This window comes from Aphis gossypii, chromosome 1 (assembly GCF_020184175.1).
Source record: "Aphis gossypii isolate Hap1 chromosome 1, ASM2018417v2, whole genome shotgun sequence".
Taxonomy (NCBI): domain Eukaryota; kingdom Metazoa; phylum Arthropoda; class Insecta; order Hemiptera; family Aphididae; genus Aphis; species Aphis gossypii.
This window is the reverse complement of record NC_065530.1, coordinates 36,341,836-36,361,729: the sequence shown is the minus strand read 5'-3', so window position 1 is coordinate 36,361,729 and position 19,894 is coordinate 36,341,836. Positions and strand designations below refer to the sequence as shown.

Sequence of the window (19,894 nt, the reverse complement as noted above, 5' to 3'; positions counted from 1 at the left end):
GGCCGGTTTTTATATTGAGAATTACATGATTAACTTAATAGTTAATACATACATAACATTAGGATTAGGGTAAATACATTGTTATTACATTTTAATGTAAATATCAAAAATTATAAACATTTTTGTCATTTTTGATATTATTCAAAATTTAAAATATTAACCACGTAAGAATTATTTTTAAGTAATTATTCTATTCAATTAGGTAACATTTAAAATAGTTTCATTAGTTTCAATAAGGAAGTTTTATTATACCTATTTTAAAAACTTTATTTACATGGTTATATGAGTTTAGACTGCTTTTTTAAATTTTGTAGTCTTTTATTTTTTTACTTGATTGGCATTCTCCGTATCACATACAAAATACATTCTGGTATCTGGATTGTAAATAAAATGTTATAATATTTTTGGTTACCTAACGCATTTGCATGTTCATCACACCCAATTTTAGTTAGTATGTATTTGTCAATTGTCTGTCCTTAGCTCATCTAATATTAAATTTTTTTTTGTAATTTAGTTTTTGCAATAATTGAGTAAATGGCATCTTCGAGCTAAAACAAATAATAAAGGTAATTATTATTAATTATTTATATACAAATATATTATTATACCTATAAAAATAGTTCGCATATTTATAATTATTATTTATTATATGTATATTTATATATTATATTATTATATTACTTGGTAAATAATTTCATCAAGTTCTTTAGATGGTATCTATAAAAATTATAATTTTTTATTTGGATGTACTTGGGTCAGTAGGTAGTCGTACCTATATTTGTCATTTGAGCTTTTATTAGATAGGTACCTAACAGTTTAAACTTGAACCTTATACTTATTATATGTAGATATTACTAATTCCATTTTGGTACTTATATGTGACAATGAATAAATAAACATATGAATATTATACAATAAATATGTATTTTATTTAAATCAATAAATTTGTACGATATGGCTACATACCATACCTATAATATTATTACAATTTGTACATAATAATTGGTACATGATTCCAAAACATTAGTTTATTTTAATAATCTATACAATATAACATAAAATATATTATGTTGACATGCGGATTATTGACATTTGAACAATAATTAATACAATTTAAATAAAATTTAAATGTAAATCTCCATTACGATTCATATTATAAAAGTTGGCCTTCGGGCGAAGGGTGGCGTACTCTGGTGTTAAATTCTGAACTACCAAACTGCCGCGTTTTTTTATCATTGAAATTTGAAAGATACGAGAGCCGGAGAGCGGTGTCACCAAATACTATAGATTAATCTAAGATAATCTATACTCTATAGTATTTGGTGTCACCTTATCTTCTCTACGCCGTGGATCCTAAACTTTTGCATTTTTCTCATTGTTCTGTACTTAGCGTGAAAAATTTCTCGTTATCACTGCTGAGTGCTAGATATTCAACTTCAGTATCTATTAATACAATTGTCCTATCTATATGTGGAATAGGTAATGGTATGGGGTGGTAAACGGTATATTTTTCATTAGATAGTAGTGGGATTTCTATTACAAAAATTAAATACTTAGTTCTTTTGGGTAAAAATTGTAATTTCCGAGATTCTGAGAAATTCTGTCAAAGATTCTATGGTTATTTATATTGAAAGAATACTTTCCATAGGTAGATTCATCTTTATTTCTCGCAACTCACTCATAAGTGTCTGTGATGTGAATGCGCTTGTATGTACTTTCCCATTGCGAGCTGTATTTACCATCGCCTTAAGATTCTGCGTGTCATAAGCGAATTTATTTAATATTACCTCAAACAAGAATGGCTGTTCAAGTAATTTCGTTTTAAATTATATTAAGTCAATGTTCTGTGTGTTGTTTTCGATTTCTGTTGTAGATGTTTCAAGTTTTCCTCAATTTTCTGCTGATGTATTTTTTAATTTTTCAGTGTACGATTAGTTTCTGTTGTCTCCACTTCCGAGATTTTCGTTCAATCGTGTATAAGGTTCAGATTTTTAAATTTGTTTTTACCTAACTCTATTATATTATCTACAATAAAGTCAATATTAATTCTTGAACACATTCCATAAATTACGTTTGTAATTCGGTTAACAGCACTTCCCAATTCACGTCGACTTTTCTTTGCTGTCTATTGATCATAGTCAATGGCTATCATCAGACTTCGATAGTTCGATTCTATCTCATATAGATATGGTAGTATTCCTCGAGTAAACTGTTGTAAAAAAGGTTTACATATGCTCGAGAATTCTTCGTTTTCTGAATGATTTGTACAGTACTGTGCTGTCTTGTGATAGTGAGACTTTACTACATCGTATTCTGCTAATTGTTTGTTTAGGTTTATATAAACTACTAAATCCCAAGTGAGATGTGATGGATCAACTTGGCCATGAGACTCGTAGTAAAGTTCTTGATGTTCTGTGATTGGAGTTATCACGTACTCTGGTGTTGATGTTCTGTCTTAATAATCTGATTCAATTATCCTCTGTGGTTGTGCATGTCAAACTGTGGCAATTGCAAGGATCCTGAAAATAGTTTAATTTCCTTCGTTCACAACACTAGGCAAGCGTTGCTTGCTCGATATCATCTCGCTTTATTAAAAATAGGTGATTTCTATTAGAACCCAGATGAAAACGTAGAATGTGAAAGTAAACAAAATAGTAATATGAGGGAACAATTAAACGATGTTTCAGAGGAGGAAGTAGTAAAAGAAAAGTTGAAGATCAGTACTAGGTGAAGCCAGGGCCGCAGCTAGGGGGGGGGCTAGGGAGTCTTTTGCCCCGGGCGGCAAATTTTTAGGGGCGGCAAAATATGTAAATTATTGGGGCTGAGTGATGGAAAGAGAGGCGGCAAAATTAGAGCTTGCCCCTCCTAGAATAATGTGTGGCTGCGACCCTGAGTGAAGCTTCAGTAGAAACTCCCAAGGGTGTTGAAATTGGTAGATGTGAAAGGTGATCTGGGTTAAGGGTAAATATTATAAATGTAATAAGGTTTAGATGTGTATGTTCATTATTAATTTGATTGTTATTTTGATTGTGATAAATATTATTATATAGGTACATGTTAGTAAAATAATTAAAAAGATAATTTTCTAAATTTTGATGCAGCAGTCATTTATAATGTCATCATAATACCGAATACGTCGTTATCGGTTGCTATTGTTGACCAGACTCTACGCATTATAATTATAAATACTTACCTTACACCACAGAACAATACCTGTGTTCTCTAAGTATATTTTGTAATGTATTGTAAATTTAATTGATGTTTCAAACACAAATATTTATTTTATTTTTCCCTGTATAACTATATTTTAAATATGGTATAATATATTACATCTATAAAAATTTTGAACAAATTATTTTTTATAGCTGCAATATTTATTCGCAAAAAAATAATTCTAAAGCTGAGTTTCAAAAATTAAATGATTTTTTTGCAAGTGTACCATACAATTATGAATAACAATTAAGTAGACATGTCCCTTTCCCCTTAGCACCGTATCTCATTACTATAAGGTCAATCTAGGTATTGTAATTTGAAATAATAACTTTTAGTTTACATTATTTCTATAATGTAAAGTAGGTACTAGCTACTAAATTAGTTATTCGTCGTTAACGCTGTTACATATAATATATCCTAATTCAAAATATATTTTAGATGATTTAAATTAAAACCGTACAATACTATCTTGCAAATTACATCATTTGGTGCTAAGAGGATTCGGAAAGACATTTTTATAACTTCAAAACAGTGTACGGGAAAAGCTGTGCAGGATAGTTAGTGGTATAGAATAATACTATTCCTAAGGGCATTAGGGATTTAAATACGTAATTCAAAGTGATAATTTAAAATGTTATAACGAAAATTCCATTACGATTACGAAAAAAAAATTATCATAATGGTATAATTATTAATTATTATTTTCTCAATTATTAACTGTCTCGAAGATTATCTGTCAGTATCAACTACCCTAAAAGATGGTAACATAAATTAACGATTGGAAATTTATGAATAGATTTAACAGCTGTTCTGTAGGAATAAAGCAAATAAGAAAATAAAATCTCTAAAAACTTATTTCAGTCCAATTATTATGATTTGTTTCTGTTTTTTTTTTTTTTATTATTATTATTTAAATAAATAAATTGATTGAATACAATTCTCAAATAATGACTATTTATAAATCGTTAGGCGACGAGGACTGCGAAATAAGTTCGGCAACTTTTTTGTTTTCTAATATTGAATAATGATTTCCTTCAACAAAGTGTACCATGACGGCCGATTCAAAGTACTATTAACATAAACAAAAAAAACCAATGATGTTAATTGTATGTACAAAATAATTATTTTTTTATAATGAAAATACCTCCGAGAGTCCATAATCTTCAGATATTGGTATAACATGTTCGGTGGGGCGTATTAATAGAGCACGAGTTTTTAAACTACCATTTGGTTTTCCATCATAATTAAGGATGGCTTTCAATTTAATGTAAGCACTGTTTAATAATTGTTTTTGATAGTCTTTACTATATACAACATCATCAGGGACTTTATTAATAAAATAACTTAAACGTTCCTCCCATGTACTGACTTGATAGAGTTCATTTATAAACTAAAAAAAAAAAAAAAAATAAAAAAAAATTTTTATACGAAGTATATTATAAAAAAAAAATTAATTTAACTTACGTCAATTTTATTGTGAGGCCAAACTAAATCAAGGAACCTCAGTATTAGTTGTACTTGAATTTCTTGGTCTTGAGGCTTATCACCACGAATTGCTAATTCAGTGGTCATTTTCAAAAATTGTGGAGCACTATCAATCAACCATAATTTACCTGAACGATTATTTTTTTCCATCAATTTTAAAACCTCAATGGCGATAAGTCCACCAAATGAATAGCCCACAATTGAAAATTCTTGGTCAGCAGACAATCGTTGTTCGATCAACTGCAATCAAATACTACGTTTGATTCCAAGTTAAATTATATTAAAGAGTTGAAACTTTTACTTACCGTATAATGACTAGCAGCCATTTCTTCAATAGTAGTTGATGTGCCAACAATATCGTATTGTAAACATAAGACTTGCATGTCTAAATTTTTGGACAGAGGTTCCATCATTGATGAAATGCCTTCGAGACCAGGTATAATGAATAAAGTGTGTAATTTGGTTGTAGGTTGTTCGATTAAAGAACCATTTTCACATAAAGATGGCATGCGCATCACTGAATTATAAGCAGAAGATTCTTCTCCTACAGCTCGTATGAGATAACGTAATCCTACATCCGGCACTTGACTAATTGACTTTGGTTCAGCATCAGCTTTCTTTTCTTTATCGTCCGAAGATCCGATTTCTTGTAACTTTGCAAATGTCATACTTCTGATATCCTGAGGTGTTAAAAATACTTCAAATTGTCTTTCCAATGTTTGTTTGATTTCAACAGCCATCATTGAATCCATACCCAATTCTGCTAAGGTTGAATGTAAGCTAATTGTTTTTAAATCCCTAAGGCCAAGTATATTAATTACAGTATCAACAATAGTTCCCGCATTACTACTAGATGCTCGTTTTTCTGCAACTACCATGCTCGAGACAATAGGATGTTTTTTTTGAGTTAACAAATCATCCAATATTTCTAAGCAATTGCCAATTTTTTGTTGTAAAGTACCACCAATGACTACTTCTTGATTGTCTTCAGCCATATCAGCTACAAGACCCACTTCACCAACTGCTCCCCATTCAACGGCCAAAGCCGGTAATCCTTCCGAATGACGAATTTCACATATTCTTTCCATTACCGAATTGGACATACCATAATTGGTTTGACCAGCATTACCACGACCACAACTTACGCTCGAAAAAATTACAAAATGTTTCAATTTAGGACACATAATTCTAGAATATTTATCTAGCAACGCTGTAGCAATAGATTTTGGTCCAGCTGATGCTTTAAAATCTTCTTCTGTTTGATTTTCAAACAATGCATCTTTCAAAACCTAAACAAAAATAGTCTATATAAGTTATCATGTATAATAAATTAACTAAAAATAGCAAATTTGAATTAAAAATATGAGAATAAAAAAGATATGCATATTTAACAATTTGTATTCAAATAACATTTTAATTAAAATGTTGAAAATAAATATTGTTTGAAACGCGGCTAAATCATTTAGATCTAAATATTTCAATATTTCATAATAACCTGGTGAGTGGTGACATAACACATAATTTATTATAATAATATGTTGCATCATTTAAGATATTTTATCATTTTTAAAAACTTATTGGTCTGCTAATTGCGATTGGTATAAATAAAATAAATAAATAATCTAGCTATACTTATTGAGTAGTGAAATTTTAAGTTATACTTTCATAATATATTAAGGTATTAAAAATTAAAAATTAGTGACACTTATACACGGTTTCTCATTCAAACCATTAACAACTGTATATATCTATATCATAAACATGACTCATGTAGGAGTTACTGTAATATATGTGTATAAACTGTGAAGGCATTAAGTGTATTAAGTATATATTGTTCGCTAAAATAACTAGAAGTATTATACTTACTACGGCGAGATTAAAAATTGTAGAAACTGGTCCCAACTTATTTGCTTCATTAAGTAATTGTTTAACTCCCTCTTCTGTAGTAATATCAGCAGTTGAAATTACTACGTTAGCTCCATAAGATTCCCATACGCGTTTTCTCAATGCTTGGTATCCATTACGTATACCTGTTCTTGTAGTAAGAACGATATTTCTCGAATTTCTTAAAACCATCCAGTCAGCCAGTTCAAGACCAAAACCACCCAGACCACCTTTATAGTATTTAATTTTAGTACAGACTCTATAATTTATTATATAAAATGTAGATACGTTTAATATCAATTACCACAAATAATACAAGATGAATCTTTGTCAAAAGTTACTCTCGGATATGCTTTTACATTTAAAGATTGTGGTTTTATAATACGGTCTTCTTCTTCATCTCGAATTTTTATCAGTACTTTACCGATATGTTTACCTGCTGCCATATACCTGAAAGCCGGTTCTACCTGATCACTTTCAAAAACAGTACGCACTAATGGCCTTATCGCTCCAGAGTCAATGTTTTCTTGTACTTGACGTTGGAAATTTTGCTTCCATTCATTTGGACTTTCAAACAATGTGTCCAACATAACACCGTGGAAACTTATTTCTTTTAAAAATAATTCCATACCTAAAATAAAAGTAATAAAGTTTAATCAAAATATCAAACGTAGAAAATAAAGGTATTACTCAACCTAACATGCTGTTGTTGGCTAAATCAAATTTTCCTATTTCTAAAAATCGACCACCAGTTGCTAAACATCTCACTGAAGCTAAAAGTTTTTCTTCGGATAGTGAATTCAATACCATATCAACTCCTTTACCGTCAGTTTCCATCATGATCATTTGCTCAAATGATGAATCTCTTGAATTTCCAATATGGCTTTCGGGAATCTAAACATTGTATATTTAAAAAAAATTATTTAACAAACATTCTGTTACTCCTTTCTTTAAGTGGAATTTACTTGTGGGAAATGGGTTTTTATAAATTCTCTTTTTTCTGCAGTTCCAACTGTTGTGAAAATTTCACATTCATAGTAAAGTGCTATAGTTATAGCGGCTTGACCAACTCCACCAGTTCCAGCGTGAATAAGTATCGAATCACCACGTTTCATTCGACCTCTGACAACCAAAGCGTATATTACCTTAATAAAATAAAAATTTTAATATGTATATGATTTAAACATAACATTAAATCTCGTACTGTTCCATAAACTACTGGTACAGTTGCTGCATCTTCTAATGACCAACTATCCGGTACCTTCCATGCCAAATATGGATCATATTCAAGTATATTTGTTAAAGCTCGTGACGTAATCATTCCCATAAGTCTCTCTCCACTTTCGGTGCGACCAGAATATTCAAAACCAATTACACTTTCTTGATTAATGCGGCCTCTTGCTTTAAGTTCAGGTGCGAGCTTAGCTGTAGCTAACATAATATCTTTAAAGTTCAAAGCAGTATAGTAGGCATGCAATAATTTGGATTCAGTTGGTGGTTTTGTAAACGGAACAAGAGATCCCGCAATCCTTTTTAAAGAAGACAAATCACCACGAACTAAAGAATTAATATAATGATGTTGGACTTCAATTAAAGATGGAGGTTCTAGTAATAAGTGTCTGTAAGATCCCCAAACTTTATCCTTGTAAACATTTAATACTAAATCTTTTTCTAATTGTGTTTTATATAAGGGTTCATTTAAAGAAAAACTTGGTGCAGATTTATCCACTATAAATACACATCTAAAATAAAAATTAAATATATATTAATGATATATTATAACATATTGTATATAATCAATTTAGGTATAGTTTAAAATTAAATTAATTATGGCTGTATAATGTGGTAGCAAAATAGACAGACGCTTAAGGTAGCACTAGTTTAAGGGCGGCAATATTCAAATGAAGAAGTTAATAAGATCGATTTTTAATTATGACATTATGTGTTATACGGTATGTTTAAATAGCCTAAAGTTGCAAAAAAAAAAAGAAGACCAGTCATGAAATCAATATATTATGGTACCTATCATGAAAGAGGATTTCTAGCATGTTTCTTACATAAAATTGATGAACATGGGGTGCTCCAATATATAATCGTATATTATTATTGTTTATGTAAGTATTTATAACTGTATGGCTTTAGTATGACATTAAGATAGTTAAAAATCCGTTGAGAAACCAAACAGGTACATTAATTAATAGTTATGTATTACGACTTATTTCTATTTGTTTATGGAATTAAGTTAAATAAATATATTTAAAATATATCTATAAATAACTTAAACGAAAGAATTTAAATTCTTAAAAATTAAATTGTTTTTAGAAAACGACAATTATTAATATAATCATAAAATGTTTCAACGTTTTCATGGAAAATTATTTTATGAGCTTAAAAAACTAATATAATTATTGTTAAATGAAATCTTTTTATATCTAAATATTTTTTTATTATAAAATATACATGATAGTACGACTAGTAAAAGGTACCTTTAGTCAAAAATACATTGAGAGTAAAAGGTTTATTGTTGAAGTCTACTTTTTTTCTCAGAGTAAATAGGTTTGTTTTGGTTTTTTTATGTTGAAATGTCCAATTTTTACTTTTTACGTTTATTAAAAATAAAGACATACAATATAAAAATAATTTTTAAAAGATTTTTTATTTTCCAAAAAATTTTACTCGAAATCTATGATAAACATTTCATGGAAAATTAAAAAAAAAATAATACATTTTGTATTAACGTATTAATGGTATTGAATTATTTATGTGGAAATGCGGTGAAAACATGTCTCATTTGTTGAAATTGGGCATCGGGAGGAAATAATACATTATATATTAGATACATTTATATTACATACCTAACTCTTTCACCACCTGGTTCTTTTCTGATACAATTTAAAAATCCAACTATACCATTAGTAGGATCTTTTTCGCCAACAAGAACAATTTTTTGGCTTACAGAAGCATCATCGGCTTTTAATAATTTTTGTAATACTGGTAACCATGAAAACTCTGTGCTTGATATTTTAACAACAATCGGAACAATATTTTGCTCTAAAGGCTATAACGGTTTTTATAATTAATATCTTAATATTAATTAATAATATATATTATGTTTCATACCTTTCTAACAAGCATTAATCGTTCTTGTTCTAAGGAAGCGTCTAGACAGACTTCTACAGAATCTAGTGAGTATTCGGCATTTAATTGCTCACGCGTTAGTAAAAATCCACCTGGTTTTAGAGTGGCATAAACTTGTTCCAGCAATTTTGAATCTTGTAAAACTCCAGATCCAACAGCAAATAACACCGACTGATCCGTAGATAGCTTTTTATCTTCCACCGTTATATTGGATCCTATTTCTTTCAGTTGAGGATGAGTTCCATCGGATAGAATAGATACTTCGGGCTAAAAATATATGTTTATATATAAACGTATAATAATATTGTCTAAAAATACATGTTATTTTAAACATTGAAACTAATTATGCAAGCAACACCCTTATCACAATTATGAAAACTACCTATAATTCGATCTTTTCATATCACCAAGCTTTCTATTCCTTTAAAATTATTTTAATTCTATTTATTTTGTTATTACACAGCTAATAAGTATTATATAATAATTAAGTACCTATTATTATATTGCATAGCTAAATTACCCAGCTTCGAATGTAATAAAAAAAAAAATCGTTAAATTATTTAAATGACATTCTAATAAAACCATAATATTTATACTGGGTGATTTTTTTATCAAACATCACTCATTATTTCCAAAAGTATTCATTTTTTTGAAAATATTTTTATACATAGTTTCTAATTGTTAAAAAAACAACGTTTTTATAAAAAAATTATATTTTTAAATATTTTTTATCCTTATAATTTTTTAAGTTTTCTACTTTTTTGAATGACAACATAGATTTTTAATTTCATATTCCAAAGCAGAATAATTTTCTGAGTAATTCGATACCTTTTTTAGGGTGAGTAGTTTATGAGTTAAAAGTATTTAAAGTTTAGTTGCGCGGAGTGGAGTGGTACGGGGTTACCCCGCAAAATGTTTGTCCACTACACCGCTTGTCAAAACTTTGAATAAGTATAACTCATAAACTACTCACCCTAAATTCGATTTTTATTTATCAAAATACTCAAAAAATTATTCTGCTTTGGAATATGAAATTAAAAATCTATGTTGTCATTCAAAAAAGTAAAAAACTTAAAAAATTATAAGGATAAAAAATATTTAAAAATATAATTTTTTTATAAAAATGTTGTTTTTTTTTTAACAATTTGAAACTATGTAAAAAAATATTTTCAAAAACATGATTACTTTTTTGAAATAATGAGTGTTGTTTGATAAAAGAATCACCCTGTATACAATATAATACAATATACCCGCTCCCTTCCTTCTAACCAAAAATGAAAAATAGGGGAAGTGGTGAGCCTGTTTTTGTATATATTATATAAAGATATCGTGTTTCAATTGATTTTTAAAAATAATATTATCATATTTACAAACGATTGTTATTATTATTGTAATGTATGTAACTGGGCCTGGCCCGTTTAAAATAAATAAATACATAAGTGTATTGTTAAAATATAAATATAACATCAAACCTGTATGAGTGGTAGATCAGCTAAGACATTAAGAATGATTGGGCTAAGAATTTGTACATCCGGGTTAAAAGTTTTATTTAAAATTTCTACAGTTTTAACTTTAATGCCCATGAGGTTTTCGATTACTAAATGCAAAGAAATGCGTGCTATTTCTTCCAATGTATAACCCTGCAAATATGATAAAGAATTAAACATTAACTGTGATTTATTAATTATTTATTAGTTTATTTATATTTACTGTTTCAATAATGTTTGGAACAAACATATATTTCTCTAACACTGGATCGGCTAGTGGCTTTCTTTTAGCTATTACATTTGCGTGAAGTCCTCGAATTTCTACGCCACCAGACTGAATAAGATCTATTTCCGGGTATACATAAACAGGGAACTCTGAAATTTAACAATAAACATATTATGCCGTAGGTATATCAAATTGTTTGTGATTAAAAGTCGGACACTATTAAATAATTAGTAATTAGTAGTAATATATTAATTACCCGGTTTATCTTCTGGAAGAGTTTGTAATACTGTAGCGTGTTTTTTCACATTAATAAAAAGTTTCTGTAATGAAGTAGGCACAAATAGGGCTCTTGTGTCTTCTTTTAATATTTGAATTTGTAACATATTGTCCATGAATGCAACCCAATTATTAAACCATCCAACTCTTCCAACAGTAGCTAATCAGACAAAAAAAAAAACTGCCAATAACAATTATAAAAAAACAACTTGATATTATTATTTAAGCTTACCATCTAGATTGACTCGATTTAAACTTCTAAACAATCCTTTATAATTATAACCTCGGAGTCTTAATTCTTTGTAAATATCTTTTATAGTTAAATCTGTGTCATTGGGTTCGTCTGGATGAGGAGGCATGTCAATCATCTCGTTGTTAACATCGGTTGGAATGTACAAACGACCGGTAACAACCGGCGCACCACTTTCAACTACCTCAAACGTACCACTGCCTTTTTGCACCATTACAATAAACTCTACATTTCCATCTTTTGGAATATTAGTTGCTCTTTGAAAACGAACATTTTCAAAAACAACTGGCACTTCAGAATATAGTTCTCCTCGCATCAAAGCAAGTGTTTCCCACGCCATTACCTATTTAATTATACAAATATAAGCATGATTTGATAAATCAACGAAAAATCAATTTAAGAACGATTAAGGTTACTGTTAAAAACTTATTATTTGATTGAAGTGTACATATTAATAATAAACCTACTATAAAATATGTCGACACAATGATACTAATGACACCTGTAATCAATGCGTAATTTCTGAAAAATAAAATATATTTGCTTTTCTTTCTTATATTATATACTACTCGTAAATGGATCTATACTTAATGTGTACTATATAAATATCAAATAACTGTTTTTGCTCAAATTAACAAGAAAACGGATATTTTTAAAGAAATGACTGGTTTACGAGGCATGATTTTTCATAATACCTACAATCATTAACTCAAGGTCAGGTGAAACAAAATAAAAATGATAAAAAGTTATTACCTATTTAAAAATTATAAAATCATGGACAAAAATATTTTATTTTGTTAATATATATTTAAAATTAAAATTTTAAGAGTCATTAATGAATAATTTAATAAAAAATACATACCAAATATCCAGTTGCTGGGAATAAATTTCTTCCATCAATCACATGACCAGATAAATACTCATATTCATCATCTTTCAACGAAATTGAAATATTTCGTTCACCAGATTTAATTTTGTCTTGAACACGGTACATCGTCACATACCAATCTTCTGAATGTTCCCAACGTACTAAAGGCGCAATCATTGGAGTACCTCGACTAACCGGAAATTCGATATCCGGATAAAGTTTACTGATTTTTGGATTGAGACCAGCTTCAAATATTCTTCATAAAATGGAAATAGTTAAAGTACGTAACAAATATATTATAATTATTCTTACTTTCCAAAAGCTGACAGTAGATAATCAAGTCCATCTTTATGATTCCTGGAAGCTAATTCTATGTTGGTAATATTTTTTTTAAGTGATCGATTCAATACCTCTTGGAGAACACCGTGTGGAGCTAATTCAATAAGTACAGACCCTTTTGGCACGTGTTCAAATGTTTCTTCAAATAATACACTATTTAGTAAATTATTTGCACAGTATTCAGCAGAACAATATTTTGCTTTATCTTCGCCCCATTGTTCTTCCGGTATTGATGTACTTTTCCATTTTTCTGACCGTAGTTTGGGATGTATCACAATCTTTTTCAGATATTCTAATAATGATGGAATTGCTTTTTTAATGAATGTTGAATGGTATGGTATATTTAGTACATTTATTATTTGCGTTGAAATGTCTTTTGATTTTAATTTAAGAACAAATTGTTCAACTGATTCTTTTAAGCCAGATATCGTACAGCTATCTTGAGAGTTATGCCAAGCTATTTCAACATTTGTAGGAAGTAAGTCTTTAATTTGATTATATCCAATACCAACATACGCCATTGCACCTAAAGGAATCTTAGAATTTAATATAGCTACACCATAGTAATAAGCTGCTTTGATAGTCTGTTCAGATGTTAAACAGCCATCAGCATATGCACATAATAATTCCCCGACCGAATGTCCGATGATAATATCTGGAGTAATTCCAATAGTAATCAAAACGTCAAACAGTGCAATCTAAATTTAATGTAAAAATTAAAAATGTTATGCTCCTAAATTTATATTTAAAAATGTATGAGAGCTTTAAAAATTAAATATTTACTTGCATAGCTGCAATTCCCACAAACGAGTTAACTGTATTGTTTAATATATTAGGATCAGAACTTGTAATTATTTTTACTAAGTCAATTCCAAAGTCTTTTAAAACGTTATGACTCTTTAAAATTGATTCATTGAAAATTGGCAATTTCATTAATGATGCACCCATTCCAGTCCATTGAGAACCCATTCCAGAAAATACAAAACACACAGGACGTAGTTCTCCGGAATAATACTGAATAAAATGCACTTATGATTAATAATTATAAAAAATGAATAAAATTATGACTTTTTTACTTGGAAATCGATGGAGTGGTTTGCTTTAATATCTTTTTTCACGATAGTATATCCTCTGTAAATATGCCCAGGAATCTGCTCTGCTTGAACATCGTGTAATAAACGTACATATTCTTTATCCAATGATCTTGACAAAAACTGAAATTTAAAATAAAATTATATATTTAAATATTAATTTCATATTTACGTATCAATTATATTTGATTATATGACTTACGTCATTTAATATAGTGGTTACAGCTTCTTCAGTTCTACCAGATGCTACAATTAATCTAGGCAAATCGTCTTCAGGTAGCCCATTGTTAATTTTACTTTTATTGTTCCAATTAAGTAATACGTGGCAATTAGCACCACCAAAACCGAATGAATTAATACCAACCAAACCCCCATTCCAAGGTGTCTTTTCGGCTACCACATTTATACGGCCATTATAAAATGCTGTAATATCCTCTCTTGGAGTGTTAAAATTGATGTTTGGTGGTATAAAACCAGTTTCCATGGCTATAATAACTTTGGCTACAGAACATAAACCAGAGGCAGGTTCCGAATGACCAATGTTAGATTTTACAGAACCAATTAATAACGGTTCTGTACGGCCAGGACAAAACACATTTTCTAAAGCTTTCACTTCTTCAGGATCGCCGACCTTTAAGTAATTAATATTATAATATAAATATTAAATATGAATTAAACATATTATTCAATAATAAAATGTATATATACTTTAGTTCCTGTTCCATGTGCTTCTATCCAAGCTAAATTACTTGGCTTTATTTCACACTCTTCGTAAAACTCTTCTAATAATCTTTGTTGTAATGGTCCCGAAGGATAAGTTATCCCTTGTTCTTTATACCCATCACAGTTTGTTTTAGCATGCACAACTTTTGCATATATTCGTTTAGCATTTTTCGCTTTTTGTAAGTACAAAACACAAACTGCTTCTGATCTTACATATCCATTCGCTGCTTCGTCAAAAGATTTACATCGACCATCAGCACAGAGCACACCCAAACGTGCAAACTGCAGAGACACGTATGGATGGAGACACAAGTTACAGCCTCCGACAAGTGCAGAATCACAGTGTCCATCTCGAATCGCCTTATAAGCGTGTTCTAACGCATATAAACTTGAAGAACAAGCAGAATCTACTGAATAGCTTGGACCTTTATAAATTAAAAAAAATATAAGTTTCGTTTTAATCACACCAAACAAATATTGTAATCATGTTATATTTATTTACATGTATACTTAATAATACATTATGACCAAGCATGTGCTATATCCATCTTATAGCGTATAACACATCAAACTTACATTCAACTTTGGTAGAACTAATTTTAAGTTGTTAGATAGCTTTAATATGAAAGTAGCTATAACTGCGACTCTAATTAATCTTAAAATTCTAATATTATAAAAACTTACACGATTTTTTAGATAGTATAATTAGTAATTACTAATTACTTTTAAGTTTGATAATAGATTAGTTTATTTATTCACTTTAGTATTAAAGCTAACAATTTAAAATTGGTTCTGCTGATCAAGGCTGGGTATTAACGAGTTAAGAAATTTAAGTTAAGTTAAAAAGTTAAGTTACTTTTAACTATAAGTTACTTAACAAGTTACTTTTTTTTAAGAAGTAACTTCTATCTTAACGAATTATTATTTTTTTAAGTAATTTCTAACTTAACGTGTTAATTTATTTTGTAGTCACTTTAAGTTATTTTTTTTCTTCGTATACGAACCTCAAAGGTTTATTATTGCATTTTGTATAATAATAATAATAAAAAAAAATAACAATAATTATTAGGTTAAACATAAATTATTCTGCATCTGCTATGTATTATTATGTAGGTATCGAGTAGGTATTCTAAATATTAGAACACTTCAATTCTGCATTTTGTCTGGATTTTAAAATAACATATTTAAATACAAGTAGAGACCTATTATTGATTAAAATATAATAAATATATTAAACTATAATATTATAGTTAGTGTATGTTTAAACAATGCTAATAGTTAATGGAACTTACAAAATGTCATAATATACGAAACGACTTATGAGAAATAAAAAATAATATTTTATATTATTTCTTATTCACAGAATATACTATGTTTAGATATAAGAATAGTGCCATGGGGTAATTATTATTTAGAAAAGAAAACATATATTATCCAAACCCAATATCCCACATACGTTTGTGAACTGTCAGTTTTAATCAAAATTTGTAGTTTGATATATTTAAATTCATTCATGGAAATGATAAGAATAATTTTGCTCGGAATGAGGGATTGACCCATTGTATTTATACTATTTACTAATTTAATTATTTTGTTGGATTTATAATTTAAAGGTACCTACAGCAAAATAATTTTTTTTAAGATATAAAGATCTACATTATAATATTATGTTATTTGTAAAACTTAAACATGAAGTGTAAATGGTGTAATTATAAGTTTTTTATGAAAAAAGAAGTTACTTATTTTTTCCAATCAAATTGTAATGTAAATAAGTTAAATAAAAGATAAGAGTATCTTCTAACTTAAAACTATTTTTTTTTCTATTTGAACCACCGACTCTGCGGGAATTGCTTTCGCTACTGTCGCGGCGCATATTAATACTTAACTTGCATTTTGCCAAATTAACTTAACTTAACGAATTAAAAAAAATAGTTAACTAGCCCAGTCTCACTGCTGATAACATATTATGTGAGTTCGTCATCCTCTAATAAGAACATTTGAGGAAAAAATATATTACTTACCATTTACACCTAACCAATAAGATATTCTATTAGCAAGCATGGCTCGAGCACAACCAGTAAGTCCAAATCCATTTACTTGAAGTTTTTCATAAAACCAAGTTTTTTCTGACTCACTGAAGCAAGCTCCAACAAACACTCCTGTTTTTGATCCTTTTAATGACTTCGGGGAATTGCCTAAAATAACAACATCAAAAAATTGAATATTATTTTATTTTTATTAACTCAAACCATAATTAAAATTAATTCGATGAGTCATTTTAATAATTATGAATCTTAGATACTGGTACATTATCATTGAATTTTGATTTAACTTAATTTAATAACAAAATCGCTTGACTATTATTTTATAAAAATGTTAAATTAATAACTAGACAACTAAACATAAGACATGAACATTTAAAAAACTTATACTTCAATAATATAATTTAAGATTATTAAATATAAACTACAATAGTTTATAACATAAAAATTAATAGCTACAGCAATTACGAACTCTTCAAACTTTTCCTTATATAACCCAATTATTAAAATTAAATTAAATACATTAGAAAAGACCTAACCTTAACTTAGTAAAATATTAAAAATAATAATTATACATTTAAATTAGGTAAAAAAAAATAATATCTATAGTACTTACTAATACTTGATTTTTAAAATACCTACACCCCTTATTTTTTTCAAAAGTTATTACTTATCAGTCATCTCCGTTGAAAATCAGACAAAATTAAGCAATTCACTTGCAGTAAATTAAATACTCCATCTAGTGCATGACTGTTAATTTTTTTTATATGTAAAAAAATAAAAAGTTGAAAGCTACGTGTTATAGTGTTATGTTATCACAGTTTTTAGGTACAACAACAACAAATTATTAGAAACGAAATCAACGTTAATGTTTATGACTTATGTTGTTATTTGTTACTAGTGCGAAATTAGTTCTTTCAAAAGAATTGGTTTCTAAGGGAAGTGATGAACCATAAATGCATTTATTTCACAATAATATTATGTGTTTTTGTCTAAAGACACTTTTTATAGTAGAAAATAATTCTTTGATTTTAAATTCCCATATCTTTTCTGGTAGGATAAAATGAATCTAGTTGGTTACTTCTAAGAGTAAAAAATAAAAAAAAGTTCAGTGTGTTTTCAAATAACCAGCAAAAAAAAAAAAATTAAGTAAGAAAAACGGGAATTTTTACGCAAACAAGTTTTTGCAAAATCGATTTTCTTGTTTTAAAATAATTCAAAAACAAATAACCATACTTGACATTTTGCTAAATTTTTTAAAAAAAAATTTCTTTACACGGTTTAGTTTTTAAATTAATTATTATACTAGATATTTTGAATTTTTATGGGCTAATTATAAAGACACATCAGTTTTTAAATTTTTTTTTTAATGATTGTCAATATGAAAATTGTTTTCATTCATTACACTAGAAAATTTAAATAAGTTCTCTATAAATGTTAATTGTTATAAATAGTTTTAAAAAAGAAAAAGAAAAAAGTTGACTGAAATTCCTTAGGTACCTATTTAGTTAGAGCTTTTGAAGATTAAATTTACACGAAATTGTCTATTTACACGAAAAATAATAATATGTCTTCAAATGGTTTTGATATTTTATTATATCAAAAATAAATAACTGTAGAATATAAATATTTAAAATATTCACTAAATGTTTTATTATAATTTTCTTTGAACTAGCATTTTTCGTATGCAATTATTTATTACTGAACTCAAATTTGTTAAATACATTACTATCATTACTAATTAGTAGGCACAGTACTAACCTACTATACAACAAAATGGTTACCTACCTACTTTCCACCTTTTTTATTTTGAAATATTGAATGAGTATGTATGTTTGAAAAATATTTAAAGTTTAAATAATTTATTGTAACATTATTCGTGTATGCATTATACATTTTTAAACACTCCATATTTCATATTATAAAAATATTTAAATATATGTATATAAATACAGGGTGATTTTTTTATCAAATAACATTCATTATTTCAAAAAGTAAAGACTTTTTTTCTAATTTTTTTTTCAAATTTTAAGATACATGTTTTTCTACAACAGTATAAAATTTTAATTTTTTTCTCTCTTATATATCGTAAAAAACTTACAACTTTTAATTTTCAAATGGCAACCTATGTTAATAATTGCATAAATTAACAGTCATTTTTTTCATGAATTTTCAAGTTGAAATTTTTAACCTTCGTTGATCTATTGGCGAGTTATAGCTGCTCAAAGTTGGTTGGTTTTAGAAGATTTTTAAGGGTTATACATAAGCAATAATTAGCACCGTCAGAACTGGGATTTTTCTTTGTAAAATCCAGTACCTAGCTACAATAGTAATGATTTTTATATCATCGACCTCATGGCGTAGCTTTAGCAGAGGGTGGTGATAATATTTGTACCTGTTACTAGCTGCCATATAGCTTATTATCAATTGTCAGGCGCGTACACAAGGGGGGGTTCTAGGGGTTCAAACCCCCCCGAAATTTATAAATAGTACTATAATTGAAATTGTGTAAACTTCATGTTAGGCCATGGGCGCCCATTGGGAGGGGCAAGATGGGGCACTTGCCCCCCCCTGGACAAAAAATATTTAAAACTTGTAGCTCAATAAATATTATCATAATATTATTATTATCTTTATTACCTTACATTTGAGAATGTTTTTATTTTGACCCCCCCTAAAATGATTTTTATGGGCGCCCATGTGTTAGGCTATACGTTAGGTTAGATTATATAAGAATAAAAATTTAAAACCAAAACCCCCCTCCAAAATATTTTTTTGTGTACGCGCCTGTCAATATTGTCATATATGTCTTATAACCAATTGGACTAATATTACTACGTATTACTACTTAACTACTGACGAGTTATAATAC

General features: G+C 28.2%; 1 protein-coding gene across 3 annotated transcripts in view; it reads right to left on the bottom strand.

Moving 5' to 3' along the window:
* Positions 1–4,065: 4,065 nt before the first annotated feature.
* LOC114119081 (fatty acid synthase) overlaps positions 4,066–19,894 on the bottom strand; it is a 69,168-nt gene continuing 53,339 nt past the window's right edge. For all 3 annotated transcript variants that reach the window (XM_050210906.1, XM_050210905.1, XM_050210907.1), the window contains 22 exons: positions 17,002–17,175; positions 14,966–15,405; positions 14,460–14,888; positions 14,243–14,380; positions 13,950–14,180; positions 13,140–13,864; positions 12,822–13,083; positions 11,942–12,302; positions 11,690–11,869; positions 11,431–11,582; positions 11,193–11,360; positions 9,703–9,987; positions 9,438–9,640; positions 7,787–8,324; positions 7,548–7,727; positions 7,278–7,476; positions 6,887–7,213; positions 6,565–6,812; positions 5,004–5,987; positions 4,678–4,938; positions 4,358–4,603; positions 4,066–4,282 (listed from right to left, as the gene is read on the bottom strand). In XM_050210906.1, coding sequence (XP_050066863.1) covers positions 4,169–4,282; positions 4,358–4,603; positions 4,678–4,938; positions 5,004–5,987; positions 6,565–6,812; positions 6,887–7,213; positions 7,278–7,476; positions 7,548–7,727; positions 7,787–8,324; positions 9,438–9,640; positions 9,703–9,987; positions 11,193–11,360; positions 11,431–11,582; positions 11,690–11,869; positions 11,942–12,302; positions 12,822–13,083; positions 13,140–13,864; positions 13,950–14,180; positions 14,243–14,380; positions 14,460–14,888; positions 14,966–15,405; positions 17,002–17,175 — 6,845 coding nt within the window. In that variant the 3' untranslated portion in view covers positions 4,066–4,168. The remainder of the gene's footprint in view (positions 4,283–4,357; positions 4,604–4,677; positions 4,939–5,003; positions 5,988–6,564; positions 6,813–6,886; positions 7,214–7,277; positions 7,477–7,547; positions 7,728–7,786; positions 8,325–9,437; positions 9,641–9,702; positions 9,988–11,192; positions 11,361–11,430; positions 11,583–11,689; positions 11,870–11,941; positions 12,303–12,821; positions 13,084–13,139; positions 13,865–13,949; positions 14,181–14,242; positions 14,381–14,459; positions 14,889–14,965; positions 15,406–17,001; positions 17,176–19,894) is intronic.